At 39.1% G+C, this 19,917-nt stretch overlaps 1 protein-coding gene across 1 annotated transcript; it reads right to left on the reverse strand.

The window, feature by feature from the left end:
• Positions 1-6,941: 6,941 nt before the first annotated feature.
• LOC121606231 (solute carrier family 28 member 3-like) lies at positions 6,942-18,522 on the reverse strand. The gene is made up of 17 exons (XM_041936426.1): positions 18,454-18,522; positions 18,141-18,226; positions 17,922-18,013; positions 16,537-16,726; positions 15,472-15,616; positions 15,245-15,358; positions 14,382-14,459; positions 14,075-14,155; positions 13,741-13,821; positions 13,495-13,620; positions 12,954-13,084; positions 12,415-12,583; positions 12,093-12,290; positions 9,765-9,846; positions 8,593-8,691; positions 7,301-7,415; positions 6,942-7,059 (listed from the first exon to the last, which is right to left on the reverse strand). The coding sequence occupies exons 1-17, from the start codon at positions 18,520-18,522 to the stop codon at positions 6,942-6,944; spliced, it is 1,974 nt and encodes a 657-aa protein (XP_041792360.1).
• Positions 18,523-19,917: the final 1,395 nt, after the last annotated feature.

Below are 19,917 nucleotides of genomic sequence, written 5' to 3' on the forward strand. Positions count from 1 at the left end.
ACAGCATGAAATAAGGGGACTAGACATGGTTCTTTGATATGCTTTTAAAACTCACATCCTTCCCCTCCTCCACTTAAAAAAGCCATCTTTTCGTAGCTGTATGTGGAGGGACACTAAATGGGATCTGAATTGATGGAAAGATGGACAGAAGAGCTGGTGGAGGGATGGTGCGAATGTAAAGCCTGAATAGAATTAAAAAATTAAACAGCACTTGATATTCTTCGGGGCCCTGAGGCCATTAGGGGAGCAGCATGCTCACTAAATTAGAGTAATGAGGAGTTTGGTACCCAGCTAGCTACATGAAAAAAGGACAGAAGAAAGGAGGGGAGTGTGCGATCAAGACAGAAAACACAGGATTCTTTGAACGAGAGGGAGAGGGAGCGAAAAATCACCAGATTTTAATCACAAATAATCTAATTGCCTCTATAGGTTCAGGAACAGTCCTCTGATGAGTTTGTGTGCAGAATACATTTGAAACACTCAGCTTTTCGAAGGCACAGGGGGGTAAACAGAGCAGGGAGAGGTGGGAGTGGGGTGTCAATGATAAGAGAAAGAAGGAAGCCAGAGATGGAAAGAGAGAGAGAGAGAGAGAAATGTGAATCACACGCTGCTGCTCTGATCCCAGCATGTGTTCATCTCTGTCCCAGCCAGACCCCCCGTTGGGCCTCCGGGGAATTCATCTGTGTGCGTGTGACTGACAGAGAAAGAGTGTGCGCGCCGGTCAGCCAGCGTATGCGCGTCGGTGTGTTTTCGTGCGCACTTGTGTGTGCACGCGTGTGTCTGTGTGAGCTCTCCCAGCAGGGGTGAAAGCACATGGGATGAAGGGCACATGTGGCTAAACACACATTTAGTCATGAAACAGTCGCTCGGCGGAGGCTTTTCTCAGAACCTGCCACAAACGTGTGTTGTCGAAGGCACTATTTGTCAGAACAAACAGCGAAGAAGAAACACTCTTGACGCCCGAATCTCCAACACTCCTGAATGCAACTTGATTTAAAGCATTTTCATTTCTGCTCGGCTTTGGGAAAGATGGCCTTTAAAGTCCTGGCAGATAGAAAGACTTCGTGCCAAGTTAATTCAAAGAAGAGGTGTTCAAGAAAAACAAGAAGCAGGATCGGATAACTGATGGGGCCCACCTAATTTTTAGATTCTCCTTTTTGTCACAATGTCAATATCTGTTCAGCATGTTCACAAAACACTAACATCTCATTCACTTTCCCCTCTGATGAGCAGTAAAAAGATGGCTAACAATCACACAAACAAGATATTACATTGACATTTTATAAAGTATGCTTTTTTGCTTTCTTGCCCTCTCATGTCTGTATGCTGAATATGAATCTACATCCAGCAGCTGGCTAGCTTAGCTTAGCACAAAGACTAAAAACAGGGGGAAACTGCTAGCCTGGCTCTGTCCAAGGGTTACAAAATCAACCTACCAGCACCGCTACAGCTCACCAATTAACACGTTGTATCTCATCTTTAAAATCCGTATAAAAACCAAACTGTAACTGTCACTCTGTCAGGACCGTTTGCCAGAAAATGAGCGGAGACTCATAAACAGAGCCAGCTAGCTGTTTCTCCTGTTTCCAGTCTTTATGCTACGCTAAGCTAGCTGGCTGTTGGCAGTAGCATCACACCGCATATTCAGACATGACAGTAGTGTCGATCTTTTCTTAGCTCTCAGAAAAAAAAGCAAATAAGTGTATTTCTCAAGATTTCCAACTATTGGTTCTTAATATTTATTATCTATTTTGAAATTCACTCCAGATCCAGCAGTATTAATTACCATTTGATACCCAGCGTGGGTCAGTGGGAAGCTGTGAGTTCTACAGTGGAAATAAAAGCAAAGAAGGGAACTGAGACGTCTCGAGTATCAGCCTGACCAACAAACAAGCAAATGAATAAATAAATGAACATGTTATCTCTTTGCATGTTGTCCTTTAATTTGTTAGTTTCTCTGGGCGCACCACTTCCCTCCCACAGAGCCAAGCAGGGTAGGTGAAGTATAAATTGCCCATAGTTGTGAACTGAGCGTGTGAATGTGTAAGTCTTGTGGTAGGTAGTGTATGCAGGGTGTTCGCCTCTAGCCTAATGTGTCCAGAGATAGTGCCCATGCAAGGTGTGGAACCTGGTGCTCCATAGCATTAGACAATGAATCCATAAAACACGCAGCGGTGGAATGTAACTGAGTACATCTACTCAAGTACTGTAAATAGTAATCACTTTATCTTTCTTCATTTTCTTTTCAAGCCACTTTCTCTTCCGCTACAGTTCAGAGGGAAATATTTCACTGTTTACTTCACTGCATCAGCTGACAGCTTTAATCTCTGTTACTTTACCAATTATGAGTTCACATGCAAAACATATGAAAAGCTCTTTAATTGTGTTTTGTTAAATACCGAAGCATGTAGAAGTACTTATCATTTTTCACATAAAAGCCCAACATTTCATGGTTCCAGCATCTCAAATGTGAGGATTTGCTATTTTTCTTTGAATTATTTAGATTATTTTCAGTCATTTAGAGGTTTTTACTGTTAGTCGGACAAACAAGCGTCGTGCAGATGTGACTGTGGGTTCTGGAAAACTGTGACATCATTTTTCACTCTTTTCTGAATGTTTGCAAACCAAACAATCAGTATATCAATCAAGAAAATAACCAGCAGGTTAATCCATATTGACAGAGTAGTTGCAGTCCTTTTACTTTTAGGTCTTAAAAACTATACATTTTCCTGACATTTACTTTAGAAACATTTTCAGATCAGGACTTAATTAATTATTAAGTAACGGATGTGAACACTTCCTCCACATCTTATCTTATTAGAGCATCTTATTTTTGAACAAACTCCTAAACAAAATGCTAGAAATCACAGTTTTTTTCACAGAAGTTTTTTTCTGAGTTTTAAATCTTTTTGTTTGGCTAAACAGCTGATTTCCACTCACTGTCACAGGACTGTTTCAACTTTATTACCTGATATTTTTGTTTTTTCAAAGCCATATATTAAGGGTAGAGTCCATACTCCCACAGTATCACATGCATAATATTGTTATACTACGCTGTCATCATATTAGGTTTTATGATTATTTTCATACATTAGCCAATGAGAATATCAAATTCAGGACATGAAAAGGACAAATGCGCTCCAAGATGATCAGAGGTTGTGTACAGTTTAATGGATTATAAGCAAGACACTTTTAAAGTATAACCTCTGCGCATGTTTCTGTATAAATTATGCTAATCTGACTAACATGATCACCACTTTTGTGGGTAATTTTCTGATGAGAAACATGCCTCTCCACTGTTCACCACAATTAACGTAGCGCAGCGTCTGATCGTCTGCACACATTTGTCAGGGATTCTCCTGTTTAATTTCTCACTCGGCACTGAGACACGTCCATGTAATTACGTGTCAACGAGCAATTAAGGCATCAATTAAAGTTTGTTAAGCAGGGAGCATGTCATGGAGGACAGTGATTAGGCACAATGGTCACGTAAATGTTTGTGTTGCTTGATAACATTGTAAATAAGATGGTTATCCATCCATCCATCCATCCATCTATCCATCCATCCATCCATCCATCTATCTATCTATCCAATCATCACCTCCGCTGATGTGTAACTTCATTGCTCCATCTTCATCAGCCCCTGATCCTTTTTTCCTGCTCTTACCTGCTCTGTCTTTTCTAATCATTCTTCTAAGTGCTCCTGTGAATCCTTCCAAACTCCAGTTTCAGTCAATCTATTTTTCTACCGTTCCCTCAATCCACCTCCATATGCATCCTTCATCCCAGCGGCCTCCCTCCCTCTGTTCCTCCTCCTTTGTGTGCTCATTGGAGTGCTGGTGGATGACAACTCCATCACCATCATTCAGTGTCTCTCTCCTCCTCTTCATCCCCTTCTCCTTCGGTTGGAGTGGTGCTACATGACAATCCAATATCCACCAGTCTCAGCCCTCTAATACTCGACCTCTTCGTCTCTGTTTTTCCTACGTCTCTGTGTTTCTCACTTTTACTCCACCTTTCTCTTTACTTCTATCCTTGTATCTTCCTCCGTGCTGCTGCAGTAAAGGTAACATTAAAGTGTGATTAAAAAATGGAGATGTGATTCACAATCAGTGTGTTGGTGCGTTTAAATTTGAACACATTTAAGTGAAATACTATACACACAAATAATATATTTACAGACTTTAGATCGGGTCGTTAATTTGTTTTCTTTAAGGTACTTCATGCTTTCTATAATTATTCCAAGATTACATGTTAAAAATGTTAAAAATACATGTGTGAGCTACTTTCCCAGAATAAAGATTAGTGTGAACGTCCTTTGTCCAGTTTGAGCGTTTGCTTTTAGCCTCTTATGGCTTATTCTACTAACAAGTCAACATTTTTAATTTAAGACTTTTAACTTACAACTGATGTAATGTTCAGCCAGATGTTTTTAATTCCAGGTATTTCTTTATCTTCACACAGTTCTGATTGATTTCGACATCTAAAAGGGATTACACACATCACTGTACATGTGTCAGTGTCGGACAAACAGCTGATTTTTACACACAGAATGTTGTATCGTATATTAAGATTATTTTCATGCATTAGCCAATGAGATTATATAGAATTCAAAAGATCCCATGTTTGAAGCAGCAAAATCCCACTTCATGAAAACAAAATGCTATAGATTCAATCAAATAAGACAAACTAAAAAAATGTTGTCTTCTACTTTGTTTTTGTTCTTACCCAGAGAGACACTGAAATCAGCCGACTCCTTAGCAATCCCTGATACAGGGTGTTTGCTTTCCGCTCCTCAGCTAACAGCTCCATGCTTTAAAGTTTTACTGACGTTGCTGACAAACATAAAAATGAGCATACTGTCATTTCTTTTTTCTTTTTTTTTTTTTTCCTCTATGGGGGACACATGGTAACACAGAGCCTAAAAATGTCCTGTGTGACAGCATCTGATGGCTGAGTCTAATGTTCTCTCTCTGTGGGTGTGTGAAATTCACACATGTGAACACACCTCCTGCCCGCCGAGAAGGGAGCCATCTGACCTTTAGCTTGTGGCGGATTTAATGAAGAGACTGTCATTTGCCGACTCTGTGACTGCATGCTCGTCTCACACATGCAGATGTTGACACCCTTGATACCCTCCTCTTTGTCTGGTGGGCGGTCTGAGAGTATCATTTCTGTCAGTATTAATGAGATACTTACTTGGACAATTGGTCTAACAGCCAAACCACGATGAGTGACTGGTCTATGGTGGCCCTGATGAATCTGACGTTACCAAATGGGAAAAAGAAGACACCAGTGACATCCAGTGGCCAGGAAATACACTGCTTTTATATGTGACTGCAACACCCGGTCCGTTCAGGCAAGGCAGAGAAAAGTCAGGTGCAGTTTTTGACACGTCTATCACACACATAGACAGATGTTCTCCTGGTTTTCTTTTCTCTTTTGCCTTGAAAATGATTCTGCAGCTCCTGTGTCATGTGGTGTTAAATCGTTACTCTGTCTACGACGTCCTCCAGAGGAAAGGACAGCTGCAGGCAGCGCATACTGTACATACAACGTAAACGTATAAAAGATAAATGTGAGAAAACACAGATTAGCTGCTCAAATTATCATTGAGAATAAAATGTTCATGTCCAGGTTTACCACTGGTAACTAAAAGTCTACATATATTATATATAAAAGCAAGACGGTGGAAGAAGTACTCCATTCTTTACTGAAGTGGTGACACCACAATGTAAAAAAAACCTCTGTTATGAGTAAAAGTCATGGATGAAAATTCAATTTAAATGAAAGTACACAAGTTTTGGTTGCAAAATATCAGCAAGTATCAAAATAAGTAAAACTGCTTAAAATGCAGAATTATCTATTTCAGAACAATATATATTGTATTATGTGATTATAGTTACTGACAGATTAATGTGTTCATTTAATGTTGTAGCTGCTAAAGGTGGTGATATTTTTAATTACTTTATATATCGCTGGGTAGTTTGTGAATTTCCCCTCAGGAAACAAATACATTCTTACCTTAATCTATGATAATCTGTCATAATTTGTTGATTAGATTTTGTATTATTATTTTCTAATCTGCAAAGTAAATAGCCACTAAAGCTATCAAATAAATGGATTAAATGGTGCCATATTTGCATCTGAATTGTCGTGCTGTACTTGAGTAAATGTACTTAGTATATGTGCTCAGTTATATCCCATGAACTGAGTGACTAAAAACTATGGAAAAATCTCATCTACTGGATAATCAAAAAAGATGTTTCATGAATTTCATATTACTCTGCATCAGCCTCATATATAATCGAGGCATGTGCGATTATCCGGCACTGTGCAAAAAAAGAAATTGTATGTGTTCGTGTCTGAAAGAGAACCATAAAGATACATGCAATATATCGCTGTATGGTCATATAGACACATGTACATTCATGCCTCTACACTGATGCAGACGTAATTCAAGAATACAAAACAAATAAATAAATTCAAGTCTAAGTCTTAAAACATTTCTCTATGAGTTTAAATTCTATCAGGGAAGTGTTAACTTGTCTTTTTAGAGAAAAATATTCTCACTTGTGCCTTAAACTGCAGCTAAAAAGTTAATAAATATGCAACATTTTTCATTCCTCATTCATTCCTTAAATTTTTCCTTTATTTTCTTATCTTCCACTTGCTTTACTGCACTGCATTACTTATACTGTGTCCTCTTACATTTTGTATCTATTGATTCATATGTTGACGTGATCCTTGTTTTACACTGGTGATGTTCTCTAGTGCTTTGCTTTTACTCATAAATGCATAGAAAAATTGGTACAGACGTGCACACGCGCACATACACAAAAAAATAATAGGCATGATTGTTTTGGTATACAACTTTATCGAAAAAGCATTATAACAGCAGTACCGTACGTCAATGACACAAAAAAATGGTTCACAGTGAATCAAAGCACCAAGCTGCAGTTGAAGTGTGTAGGAGGTGTGAGTGTGCAGCAGCGTTGCAGACTGCTCGGAGTGAATCCTTCTCCCATCGTCACGTTCCACGGCTCATACACCGTCACACTGCAAGTAAAACACACACAGACACACACACAGACACACAGACACACACACAAAGACTGAATCATGGTATCTCTCTTCTCCATCAGCTGTGTACAGTGATGCTGATGTATTTATAACTGCAGAAAGCTGGAAAACAGTTATTCCACAGGTACAAACACAAGACAAACAACGGCTAAAAATCAACTTGTTAGAGTAGCGCACAGGTACAAGCACACGCACACACACAAACACAAACACACACCTGGTATATAGCTGTGTGCAGCAGGTGACTAGTTGTGAGCTGCTGGTCACGTTGGTGTTGCTGAACTGTGCGCTCAGGAAATATGGACACTGAAGATCAGGGATGTACAGCATGCCTAGAACCCCACAGAGCATCATAACATCATAGAAAGCACAAAAACACGTGAGTGACAGGATATACTACAGATTCTGAACTAAGAAATGTAATATAAAAGTAAAGTAGGAAAAAAGTAAACAACAGAATGACAATTTATTACAAAATCTAAAAACTATATATTTTCGTATGCTGTATAAATTACTGTAATAACAGTAAAATATTTAGGGTCATGGCTCTGTACGGTCGGTATATTTTGGAATGTGCTGTTGATGGAAAATAACAATGCATATCTTGAAATGTTTTATGTGGTAACATTTGTCAAAATACAGTGACAAACTAATGAGTAGGTAACAACGAATAAGCAAAGACCAAATCAGGACCAAACTGCTTATAAACCCTACAAGCTGAATACCTCTTAATCAAAGTGTTTAGTCGATAATTACAAGCTACTTGAGTAGAGAGTTAGATGCTGTTGCTGAATCAGTGTTTCTAATGAATGAAAGGAATCAAAATAATGAGAGGCCTAAGTCTAAAGATCTTGACATTATTGGTTGAAATTGATTGGTTCAAGCTTACGTAAGCAAACATCACATTTTGTTTGACAGGGAGAAAACAGGATTGGACTTTCATATGAGAATACAAAGAAACTTTTCTTATTACTTATATTTTTGGCGCATATTATCAAAGGACCAGTGTGTACGATTTAGCGTTAGCTAGCGGTGGCGTGGCAGATTGCAACAAAGTGATTACACCTCTCGGCATGTGGGACAACACACAGTGGCCATGAAACCCATGAAAAGCATGAAAGGCTCTCTCTGGAGCCACTATTTGGTTTGTCTGTTCTAGGCTACTGTAGAAACATGGCGGTGCAACATGCTCTCTCTGGTGTCAGACTTTCTTCATCTCCAGCATGAACTAAATACTGAAGTTCAGGTGCAGTTTTTGAATCAGCAAAACAACAAAGTTGAATAACCATTAAAAATTAAAAAATTAAAAGCAGTGCAGACACATGTGTATGTGAGTGTGTGTGTGTGTATGTGAGTGTGTGTGTGTGTGTGTGTTGGGGGGGGGGGATTCTTCTCAGAATCAAACCTGATTGAGATATTAAATGCTTTAATGAAACCCACTGCTTTGAATGAGGCGTGACGTTACACAGTCAATACACTGTGTGTATGAATGACAGACAGAAGAGTCACCTGCAATACAAGCTGTCATGAAACAGGTGACGCTGCCGGCGATCAGAGCTCTGAGGCCACAGCCGGAGATGTCAGCGCGTCTATCTGGAGCCATGGCCGCTGGAGCAGCAATTACATATGTTAAAAAACCAGAAATGCAAATGAGACATGAACATCAACAGCTGCTTCGTAATGTTCAGCAAACATTATGTATGTACAATACGATCAGGTTTTCTATCAAAAAAATAAACAGCAAACTGAAAGTCTCTTGGCTGTATTAAAAATGTGTTTTTGTTTGGCATTATCTTTATCTTGCAAATGTAAAATCAACACGGTTTTTCAGTCCATTAAAGACTTAATACTTGTAGAATTTTTTTGCTACCAAGAGATTTAATTTTAAAGACCATTCATGAAGGACAAACCAATCATCATTAATCATTTGACTTGTCAAGGGTGCTGAAATGTATGAATGCTTAACATTTTCACAAAGCCAGAATTGTTACACTGGAGTCTTTTTCTGAACTTTCTGAACTGAATCTTTCTTTGATAGATATTTTGCAACTGCAAGTCTTGACCCCACATTTCACCTGTCTTTGGCTTTCGGGCTTTATTTCTTTAATCATCCAGGGAGGCTCTTGTTGAGCATACAAGGTCTTGTGCCACCCTTCTTTAGGCATTTGCAAAAACACACACATTCACACTTGGCATCTGTTACATGAGATGCTGACAGTTGAGTGCGAGTGCATTCATGAAGTTTTGGAAATTTGCTGATGTGTGTGTTTGAGGATCAGGGCTGGATCCTTTTGTTTTCCAGGCTACGAGGCAGCCACAGGCAAAATAAAACAGGCTAAACCTCTCATTCAGCTCACATATATGTAACTTGCCTAAATGTAACAGATGGAGTCACCACTTACTCCCACTCTTGCCCACCCAAAAGTAAATAAATAAATTAAAATGACATAAAAGTGAGCTTGTACATTTCTACACTATGTGTGTGGCAGTGATTGTATCTAGTGCATCTCGTACATTTGGTGCTGAATTTAAATAATTTGTTTACTCAATTAGGGATTTTTTCACTACCAAACTTTGGCAGCACACGACACCAGCCAGTGGCTTTCTGCACTTTAATCGTCCTGTGTGTGTGTTTGGCGTCGCTGCTCAGCCTTGCTAACGGCTCATGAGGTGGCGCTTACACAGTGCTCCGACCGATATGCCCAGGGAAGCGATGTTGGAAAATCCACACAAAGCGTACGTTGCAATGGTCTCAGAGTGGACCTGAAAGAGCAAAATTCTTCAGTGAAAAAAGCAGACTTTGACTGTGACTACACAGAATAATATGTAGTCATATTATGTAGATAATAGATGGTTTGTTAGTTCAGTCATATATAAGTATCATAAGGGCCTTTTTTCATTGTTCACCAAAAGCTGGTCGTTTCAAATGTTATACCATGACCAACCTCTATCACATCAGGACCTTCTCTGGTGGCGTACTGTGGTTTTATTAACTAAGACATGTTCACGCTGAATGCAAAATACATTAAAATATGGTAAATATTAGTATACTGACTATGCTAAAGTGTACTTGCATCCAGACTATTAAATAGTGTACTAAAAGTGTGCAAAATTGAGACGACTAATTTTGTACTTATTACACTTGAATACTATTTAAGTTGTAGAAAAGTCCAACTTAAGTTGTATTAAGTACACTTGGCTGTGCTAAAGTGGGACTTTTTTAACTATACTTAATATACTGCAAATATACTAATTATTTTATACTCGCTCATGCTATTCTTCACTTTAAAGTACTACTGAAATACATTTATAATGTAATGGAAGTTGTGAACATGAGTGTACATGAAATCACATTAATACATTACATCTACATGGGGATACTAGTATTTTTACATACTTCTTGAGCTTTTTCAATATACTTTAAGTGTACTTAAGAATGAAAGATGAACAAAATGTACATATATGTCCTCAGCCACATTATGCATTCAATGCACATTAATGCCTGAATGTTCTTGGAGTATTTGGCACCTCTTTTTGTCTGGAAAAAAATGGCCACTTCCTATTTTTCCTGTCAGTGACAGCATGATACAGGATTCTGGATGTTTGATCTTAAGATGATGATAAAACAAGCTTTATAAATGTGCCTGCTGTTGTATCAGAAGTGTGAAATAAGTTTATGTATGAGGTTGGCCTCGTATGTGCATGCGTTTGTGTATCTGTGTGTGTTACACTGAATGGCAAATAGATACATACAGATTAGTGAGTATGTCATGACAGTTTAACATTAACATTAACATACTTTTGCTCTGTATAAATTAATTTTAAGTGCGCTACCATGCAAATACTGTTTTAACACACTTGCTGAAAATATACCTTATTTGACAAAAAATATCCTAAATGTGCACTTTAAATATTTAACTTGCATTTAGCTAAAAACATGTTTCACAGTAGTGTATTTATTAAAAGCATGCTTTCACGCTATTTAAAGTAAGTATGCATTTATATAAATGTACTGAAAAACATACTTAACAATATTTTAATATACTTAAAGTATGCTTAAGAATTTTTTTTTTTTTCAGATCAACGATTCCAGTATGGTTTATCTGCAAGCCTGAGTTCAGACCCTCCAATCACATTAGGATCTCCATGCACCTGAAATGGTATAAGCCTGTTAAAAAGGCTTATGACATACACCTCCACATGGTACCTTCAATGAATCTCTCAGCTAAAAATTTAACTTAAACATCACCCAGCAATGATTGATTGTTAGTACTAAATAATGCTCTCTAACCAGACCAACTAATTAGATACGCATTCTTGCTCAAATTATTGAAAAAAAAAAAAAAAGAAGTGTCCACTTCTGCCAAGGTCAGTAGTCCGCAAACGTAAACTTGTTTTTGAGAAGGATAAAGATGAATAATTTTTCCTTAATATCTCTGGTGGAGTTAATTGCAGACAGTTTACATTTGGATGCAAGTAAGAGTATAATTAGTTGTATGATATGTGTGCATTTACATTTCCACAGCCACATCTTAACTTGAGATAAAAGCATTGCTACTGTCGTTTCGATGTTATGAATTGTACCGGTTTTCCCTTGGAACTACTGTCCCCAGGTGCTACTACAACTACTTTCTGTGTGAAGTTTGAGCAACTACATGTTTGGGCTACCCTGGAGGATTACTGGTACCTGTGAATGTGGATTTGTTATACGGAGTCATCGTATTTCTACAATTGGCTATGTTTTGTCACTGCTAAACTTCACTACAATCTACTGGATTTTAAGATGTAGGACATTTATTCCGCCGTTGCCATATCTCGCAATGCTGAAAAAAGTGAAAAATAATTTGTGTATCTGGCCCTTGCTACACCCTTCCACTAATTTTCATGAAAATTGGGCCAGTAGTTTTTCTGTAACCCTGCTGACAAACAGACAAACCGAAAAAGTAGCCTCCTTGTCAATGAGAACGACTATCACAGAAAAGAGTAAGAACTCAAGATATGAGACTTACAGAAATATACTGCTTCACGTTGTCCACATACTCAGGCCCTCCTGCTTCCCGCCTTCTAATGAACTCCGCCAGCTTCTGAAAGGCCACAAGCTCATTGACAAATGTCTTTATGCCGATCAGCTCAGCAACGATGAAACTGTCCTCCCACGAAACACCCATCATGAAGGAGAGGGGCATGAAGACATAAGAGCAGATGAGCTAAAGGAGAGACAGACAGAAGCAAAGAAAAAGAGTGAGTGCATATATATGGATCCCTGTTTGGATACAGTAAGTATATGTTGGAGAGTTGATGTACGAGTGAGTGTCAGGTCGCGGGCATCACCGAGAAGCTGAGCTGTGGATAGTCAAACATCCCGCCCAGCCAGGACACAGCAACATCGAAAAAGGCCAACAGTGCCAGGAAGGCAATGAGGTTGACAACAATGTTGGCGACTACAACTACAGCAGAAGATGCACCTCGGGATGCTGCCTCTAATATGTTCGTACTCTCTCTGAGGAGAAACAGGCAACATTTCAATGACAATAAACACTCAACTCTCAAAAAACATCTTATCAAAATAGTGCTGTGTCGTCTGCATACTGGAGTTGATGACATTTGAAATATTGCAGTTGGTTCTGGATTTCAGTAGATTAAGTCAATGTAATAATAATGAACCACAAATTGATGTAAAAAGACAAAATTGGTTCCTGGTCAGGACTTTGAAAGGTTAAAATGTTTTCACCCAATGACACCTAATTGAAATGTTGTGTATTCAAATAAATTTGTTCTTTGGGGTCAGTGTGCAGGCTTTACCTTTTCCATCACAGTTCATATTGTCTGTATATGATGTTATTATGTTTGATTATTCTGTCATCACCTACCCTCGCTCTATTTTGAGGTCATGACTGGCTGTTACACTGGAGGTCTCCGTTTCAGGCCAGAAGGTCTTGGCGATGGCCAGGGAGGCTGGGGCGGACATCACTGAGGCCGTCAACAAGTGTGATGCCTCAATCTCAAAAGAGAGGCACATAGAACATACATACATTTATTGGCCAATCATTTGTTACTACAAGAGGAAATCTTTGATAACATGTCTGGGAAACTTAATCATTCACCACTTCTTTAAACAACTCAATTGTTGACAGTGTTGTCTATGAACACAGATGTTTTTCATGAACTGTGTTTTAATGGCACCTGTTTAATAGTCGAAAATTCAAAATTATTAACTATGAACATGAACTAGTTAATTTTAATCTGTGTGAGCTGAACTAGCTGCTCAAGTTGCACAACACTGATTGTTGATGACATCAAGCCACAAACTTTTATCTTTGGTATTTTAGTATTTTCTCAATATTCATACTTATAGACTTTATTGTGATAACCTCAACAATTAACCTTCCTCCCATGCATCTGTCTCCTCACCCCAAAGGAGATGTAGGCTCCTAAAATGGTACCAGAGATGCTGGCAAAACCTCCAGTCATCACAGCATGGAACTCAGAGCGAGTTAGCCCACTGACGAAGGGACGAATCAAGAGAGGTGAGTCTGTCTGAAAGAGGGGGATAAGGACATCGGCTGGGTTCATCTTTGACTAGCAGATTTATGGATTAACATGATTATATCAGTGATTTACTTGTTGTTACTGTTTTGTGTTTAAACTGGAGTTTACCTGCCCCAAAAATATATTTCCAGCTGCAGCCATTGATTCTGCTGGAGATGTTCCCATGGTAACCTGCATTATGAATCCAATCTGGGAAAAAATAATAGGAAAAATAGCTGAGCTGTAGTAAGAAAATTGGAATATATAAGAATAATATATAAAATAAATAAATTAAAAAGTCATGGTCCTTATTGAGTATTTATGCTTATGTCTAATTACTTGGAGCCGTCATTATTTGTCTCTTATTCCTCAAACTGTGTTTCTTATATATTTAAAGAATCTTCTTTCAAAATAAATGGCTTGAAATAATTGATTTGCCTTCAAATATTTCTCCTTCTCTCACCTTGCAAACGAGCCAGGGCATGAAGCCAATGTAGTAGAGGATGGAGATGACAGAGCTCAAAAATACCAATATTGGCATCACCTGGAGAGAGACAGTCATCATCATCATCCTGACTATTTTTCATTCATCATTATTCATCTGCACACATGACCGTGATCAGAAACGTGTCCAAGTCGGATGTTTGCACACCCAAACAAAAAAACCTGGATAGTCCAGATACCAGATCATAAGTACAAATGTAGTCACACTCATGTTTACTGTTACCATTTTACTGTCACCTCATTTCATTTCATCATGTGTGTCGTACCTTGAAGACAAAGAAGTGGTCTGTGTAACTGTCACCAAACACAAACTGAGACCCAACATTTGTGTACATCAGGAAAGCCTGTACGGAGGACATTTTGAATTGTTAGCAACAGAAACACAAAACCTACAGGCATACAAGTACAAGTAAGAATTTACCAAAAATAACAGTAGACTTTCATGCTGGCAGAGAAGGAAAGAACAACAGAGGGACACAAGGAAACAAAAGATGAAAAGAAGGAAATGAAAAGATGACACAAGGAAACAAAAGAAGGAAACAAGGACACAAAAGTAGGAAGCATGGATACAGGGGAAGGAAACAAAACTAGGGAACAAAAGAAGGAAACAAAGAGACTTAACAAGGAAATAAAGAGACAAAAACAAAGCAAAGGTAGAAAACTGTCTTGACTACAGGCAGATCATAACATTCACTCTGTTGCATCACTTTGTTACGGACTCTCACGTTATTCCAGATCCAGCCACTTCTTCCTGTCCTCCCGTTTCCCGCCTTTTCCACCACCTGATCTCCTCTGCCCATTCATTCACCTGCTGCCCATTTCCCATAATCAGTCATGTGTGCCACGTACCGGTTCATTGCCACTCGCTATCTGCCAGATTCAAGTCTAGTTCACATCTGCCCAAGCTTTTCATCATTTTTCATTCTGCCTAGCCGAACCCTTGGTTGTTTGCTGATTTTCGCCTGCTCCCTGCCTGTTTTGACCTCTGCTTCATATTGAATTAAAGATGGCAAGAACTTTTGGTCTTATCAGACTGTGCGTTGCGCTTCTGGGTTCAAGTCTGTTGTGTGCCAGACACTTAAAAACAAGGACAGTCAACTGAAAAGAATTTATTTTTGTGTGTTTATACCTCAGCTTGTTTTCCAACCCATTCCACGGCCAATAAGCCAGCCCTGGTCCTGAGGATCAGCAGACCAATGATAAACTGTAGCCCGATCCCCCATAGCAAAGTTTTCCAAGGCCACTGCAACACATGTACAACATGCATGCATACATACATGATGAAAAGTTCATTTGTTGGTCTGTGTTTGTGTGTGTGTGTGTGTGTGTGTGTGTGTGCGCATGTGCATCCCTTACCCTGAATGGGTGTTTAGAGAACAGCAACATTAAGAATATAAAGAGCAGCAAACCAGCGAACGACACAAGCTGCCTTGTCCCTTGCCGGGCTGTGTCCAGAACTATCCAGCACACCATGGCCACCAGCAGCAACATGTACACTATCCTGGAGAGAGAGAGACAGAGAGAGAGAGAGGGGGGGGGAGAGAGAGAGAGAGAGAGAGAGAGAGAGAGAGAGAGATAGAGGGAGTGAGAGAGAGAGAGAGAGAGAGAGAGAGAGATAGAGAGAGAGACGGCAGAGAGGTGAATGCAGACAGGCGTCTCTACATCTGTAACACTGCAGAAAAGCTACAGGATGACTTCCTCGCATGAGAAAAGTTTGTCAGCGTGATCATTGCTTAGGAGATGATTAGATTCTGCAGATAGTTACTTATCAGCTTTTTAAACATGGTGTCAGTTAGTAGACGACATGCACGACCTGAAAACAACACTACAGGAGCAGTGTGAGAGGACTAAAACGATGAAGGTACAGGCCATAAAGTCAAAACATTGAAAATCTTCATCAGGTGATAATTCTCTATAGGTTCCTCATTACCACTCAATCTTGCACACAGAAATAGTCATGTGATTCAGTGTTGATATATAAAATAATATTGATTATAGCTACTTTAAAACTAATATTTTTGCTTATGCAACTTCAACTTTTTTGTCATCCCAAAGGTAATTTGGTTTGCAGAGAGACCTTAACAGCGTAGGTCAGAGCAACAATTCACAGTTAAGGATGTAAAATCAGTATGAAATATATTCATTAAAAAAGCTGAAGTATAAAAATAAACATAGCAAATAAATGTGCAAAACAGCAGCAGATGAAGCCAAAGAAAATGTGAAAGATTAAGATTATGAATTTCCTCAGTCTGAGGACACTGTCGTTGCCAGGTGACAGAGAAACGGCTACAGAGGAGGACTTCTGTTGATGGCTTACCATCTTTTTTTCCAGTGTCCTCATGTTGAAAAGGCCAGTAAGCCTCTCTCCTTCCTTTGATAAGGAAAACTGAAATACAATTTGAAAAACATCTCGTTTCTCACCATCTCATCCAAAACCAGTTTCTGCTGAGAAGGTTTCTGATAGGATAGAGCTCCTCCCACACCCGGTCGCCATAGCGTTCCATCATCCAATCCCAGACCAGGAAGAATGCGGTTACCAAGGAGATGACCAGCAGCCCAACAGCCCGTTGGAAGTTCAGGACACATGCCGCTATCACTATGGCAACGAAGCCTGAAACAAATTTAGCATTAATATGAATTATGTCCCACTGTGCTGGCATCATTTACACCTCTTTCATTGAAATGATTCTAATCTTTTCTTACGCTTCACATCTTCCAGGTAAAAAACAGGAGGAGGTGGAGTTACTTCTCTAAAATTAGCGATGTGACACAGAGATCAACTGCACAGCTGAAAAACAAACAGACCTGCAAAATGAAGCAGTGTGTTTTGATCTGTAAACGTGAATCACCTCTGACTTATGAAAATGGAATAAAAAAGAAATGCAACTATTCTGCACAATTTTCAGTGCTGTTTATACTGATTTTACTAGCCTGAGAATGATGCGATTACTTTTTTCATATTTATGTGATAAAAGAAATAATGGAATAAAAAATGACTTGTTGCGGATTCCCAAAGAATTACATATTAAGAGGTCCAAAAGTTGTTATGAGGGTTTATTTGTTTCTTTGGCTGAACCCGAAAATCAACTTTGAGCCTTCACAAACACTGAAAATCAACCAAACTTTTTAACTAGATGTGTTATCAAATTTCACAATGGTGGGAGGTGTAAAAATGTTGTTGGTGTGTTGCAGAACTAATTTATTTAATCTAAATTCACCTATTTTATGGTTTTACAAAAAGCTTCTTCTTTTTGAAAATCAGACATATCTCAAAAATATTTACAAATCGCTACTAGACAGACCTGAGAGCAATATAACAAGTTGTGTAGGTCATAGCCAGCAGTATTTTCTGGTATTGTCTTCTTCTTCTTTATGTTATCAATACAGTTTCACAATACCACTAACTGCTGTCTTAAAATTACAGTAAGAACTGAAGGTTAGGTGAGAGTTCAGTGGAGTTCATCACAAGGAGATGTAAACATAGTATATGTTTTACTGTGCACACACACACACACAGGCATGCTCATGTCAATATGCTCCAAGGCACAGAGCATGTAGATCGACTACAACCAGCACAACTGCTTTGCAAAGACAGATTAAACAGCCTTTCAGAGGCCTTCAGTGACACTACAAATTGATTTTTGGTGTACGTAGATGTGAAAATTAACGAGAGACTCTTTCTGCGAATTCAAGAAATAAGCTTCACGTTGATACTCAGGCTGATGTAAACACACTGTTAGCATGTGGGGGGCAGACATTTAGGGTCCTGGGTTACACTTTAACAGATGCTAACAAAGATACTTTACCTGCTGCTAAAGCCAGGTGTATAATCAGGTGGATCTGGCCTCTGTGCTCTGCCAAACAGTCCTGGAATGCCTCCATTTTCTTCTCAAGGAAACTGGGCACACAAAGATAAGAGGGCAGATAAGGAGAAAGGACCAAACTGTGACATCAAAAGGACAAGAGGAAGGCTGGTGATTCAGATGAAACAGAAGAAATCCGACAGGAACAGCGAAAACAACAACCTCTTTTTCTGTTGGTCTCTCTCTTTGTGTGCATGGTCGGCAAGTTCGAAAGCTCTGTCCGCTTCAGTGTGTATCTGATCCTGTTCCTGTCTCACACGCACACACACAGCATGAAGATAAACAATATCAAACTGGGTTTGATGCACAGTAAAACATAGTATTTGCTTAAATGCAGGCTGGTGACTTGAAGGAAAGCTTCTTCTTCACCTGACTGCAGGGTTCTGAAAACTTTCCACTCCTTTTAAACAGTGGGTCTATTATTTAAGAATATCTTGAGAGACAAGTCTAAACCATGTTCAAATATTTTGCTTACCTCTGGCTCAAAGGCTTTGTTGTCTTTACCCCTTTTTTGACTCTTCTTCTCTCTTCCATTCAGCTCCATTCTGTCACTGTTTGCGTATGCTCAGACACTGGGAGTCTTGTTTCTAAGTACACCTGTTCAGTCCTTTTCCCCTCCCATCCTCCCTCCTCCTGTGACTCTCTCTGTATCTCTTTCCCTCCCTTTCCCCCCAGGTGTTCTTTCCTAGTTTTTGGTATATACTCTCTTTGTCAGATGTGATAAGACAAGGTTATTAATTTGTCGTATTTCTTTCTTTCTGCGCGCGCACAAACACACACACACACACACGCAGAAAAATGATTATGGTCTCTGTTTGGCCAACTAATGTCTTGTCTAGCTGTCCTAGGTTAAGTCGTCAAAGGTCATCAAGGGATTAGCTCGACACACACAAATATACACACACAAATATAAACACACACATGCACGCAAGTAAACGCACATAGTTGAGTAATGCAGGGGGTGTTTAGTTGCAAACAGAGGTCAGATTTGCACAAATAGCAGTCAAATGACATGACTGCTCTCTTTTCTTGCATTAATTTATCTTTTCTTCCCACCCTGCCCCAGTCCTGATAGAACACTGTAATGTCCCACCAATTGCAATAGTAAACATCAGTATTAACTCTGTCACTTTTTCATTTAATTATTCTCACAATAACACTCCGATTTTCCTGGAAACATTGTGTTGTTTCTATATGAGTGTAGCTTGTGCACATGACACACTGTAGTCTCATATTTCTAAAGTATCCTAGCAACCACTAGAGGGCACTAGTGTATAATTTCTCAGGCCCACAGTACACATGACTGGATTGCAGAAGTTAGAACAGGTTCATGGGAGTCCACATGACAATATTTATATACATTGGGTGACACACTGAGAGCTCTCTCTCTCTCTCTCTCGCTCTCTCTCTCTCGTTCTCTCTCTCTCTCTCTCTCTCTCTCTCTCTCTCTCTAATCATTGAATTATCAAAACAAAGCACTCAAGTATAGGAAATAGACAACATATTACCTCCAGTTACAGTGCAATCTAACCTCAGTCATGAGAAACATGAAACAAAGATGACTTGACTTGCTTGTGTATTAAAGTTTAAAATCCTAAGAAATGGTTATTGCATAAAACATTACACCCTTTCAATGAAAAAGGACAGTCATCTGTCTTGCATTTGTTCTGTGGGATTTCCAAAACCTTTTTCTCATGGGAACAGGGTATCAGTTCAGTTCAGTTCAGTGGGGAGAGTGTCATTCAGTTATTTCAAGTACTTCTTCTTTTTACTAAGGACACAGGGGCCCCACTGAAGTTGTAGTCTTTGATGTAGCCAATCCACATGTTAAAATCATTAATCAAGCCAAAGCCAAGAACTTAAAAAAGCAAGGACAGAGCTGGGAAAAGTTACTTTGTCTGACAGAGGTTTGTGTATTGATGTATCATGTGCCAAAACC

The sequence above is a fragment of the Chelmon rostratus genome, chromosome 5, assembly GCF_017976325.1.
Source record: "Chelmon rostratus isolate fCheRos1 chromosome 5, fCheRos1.pri, whole genome shotgun sequence".
Taxonomy (NCBI): Eukaryota; Metazoa; Chordata; class Actinopteri; order Chaetodontiformes; family Chaetodontidae; genus Chelmon; species Chelmon rostratus.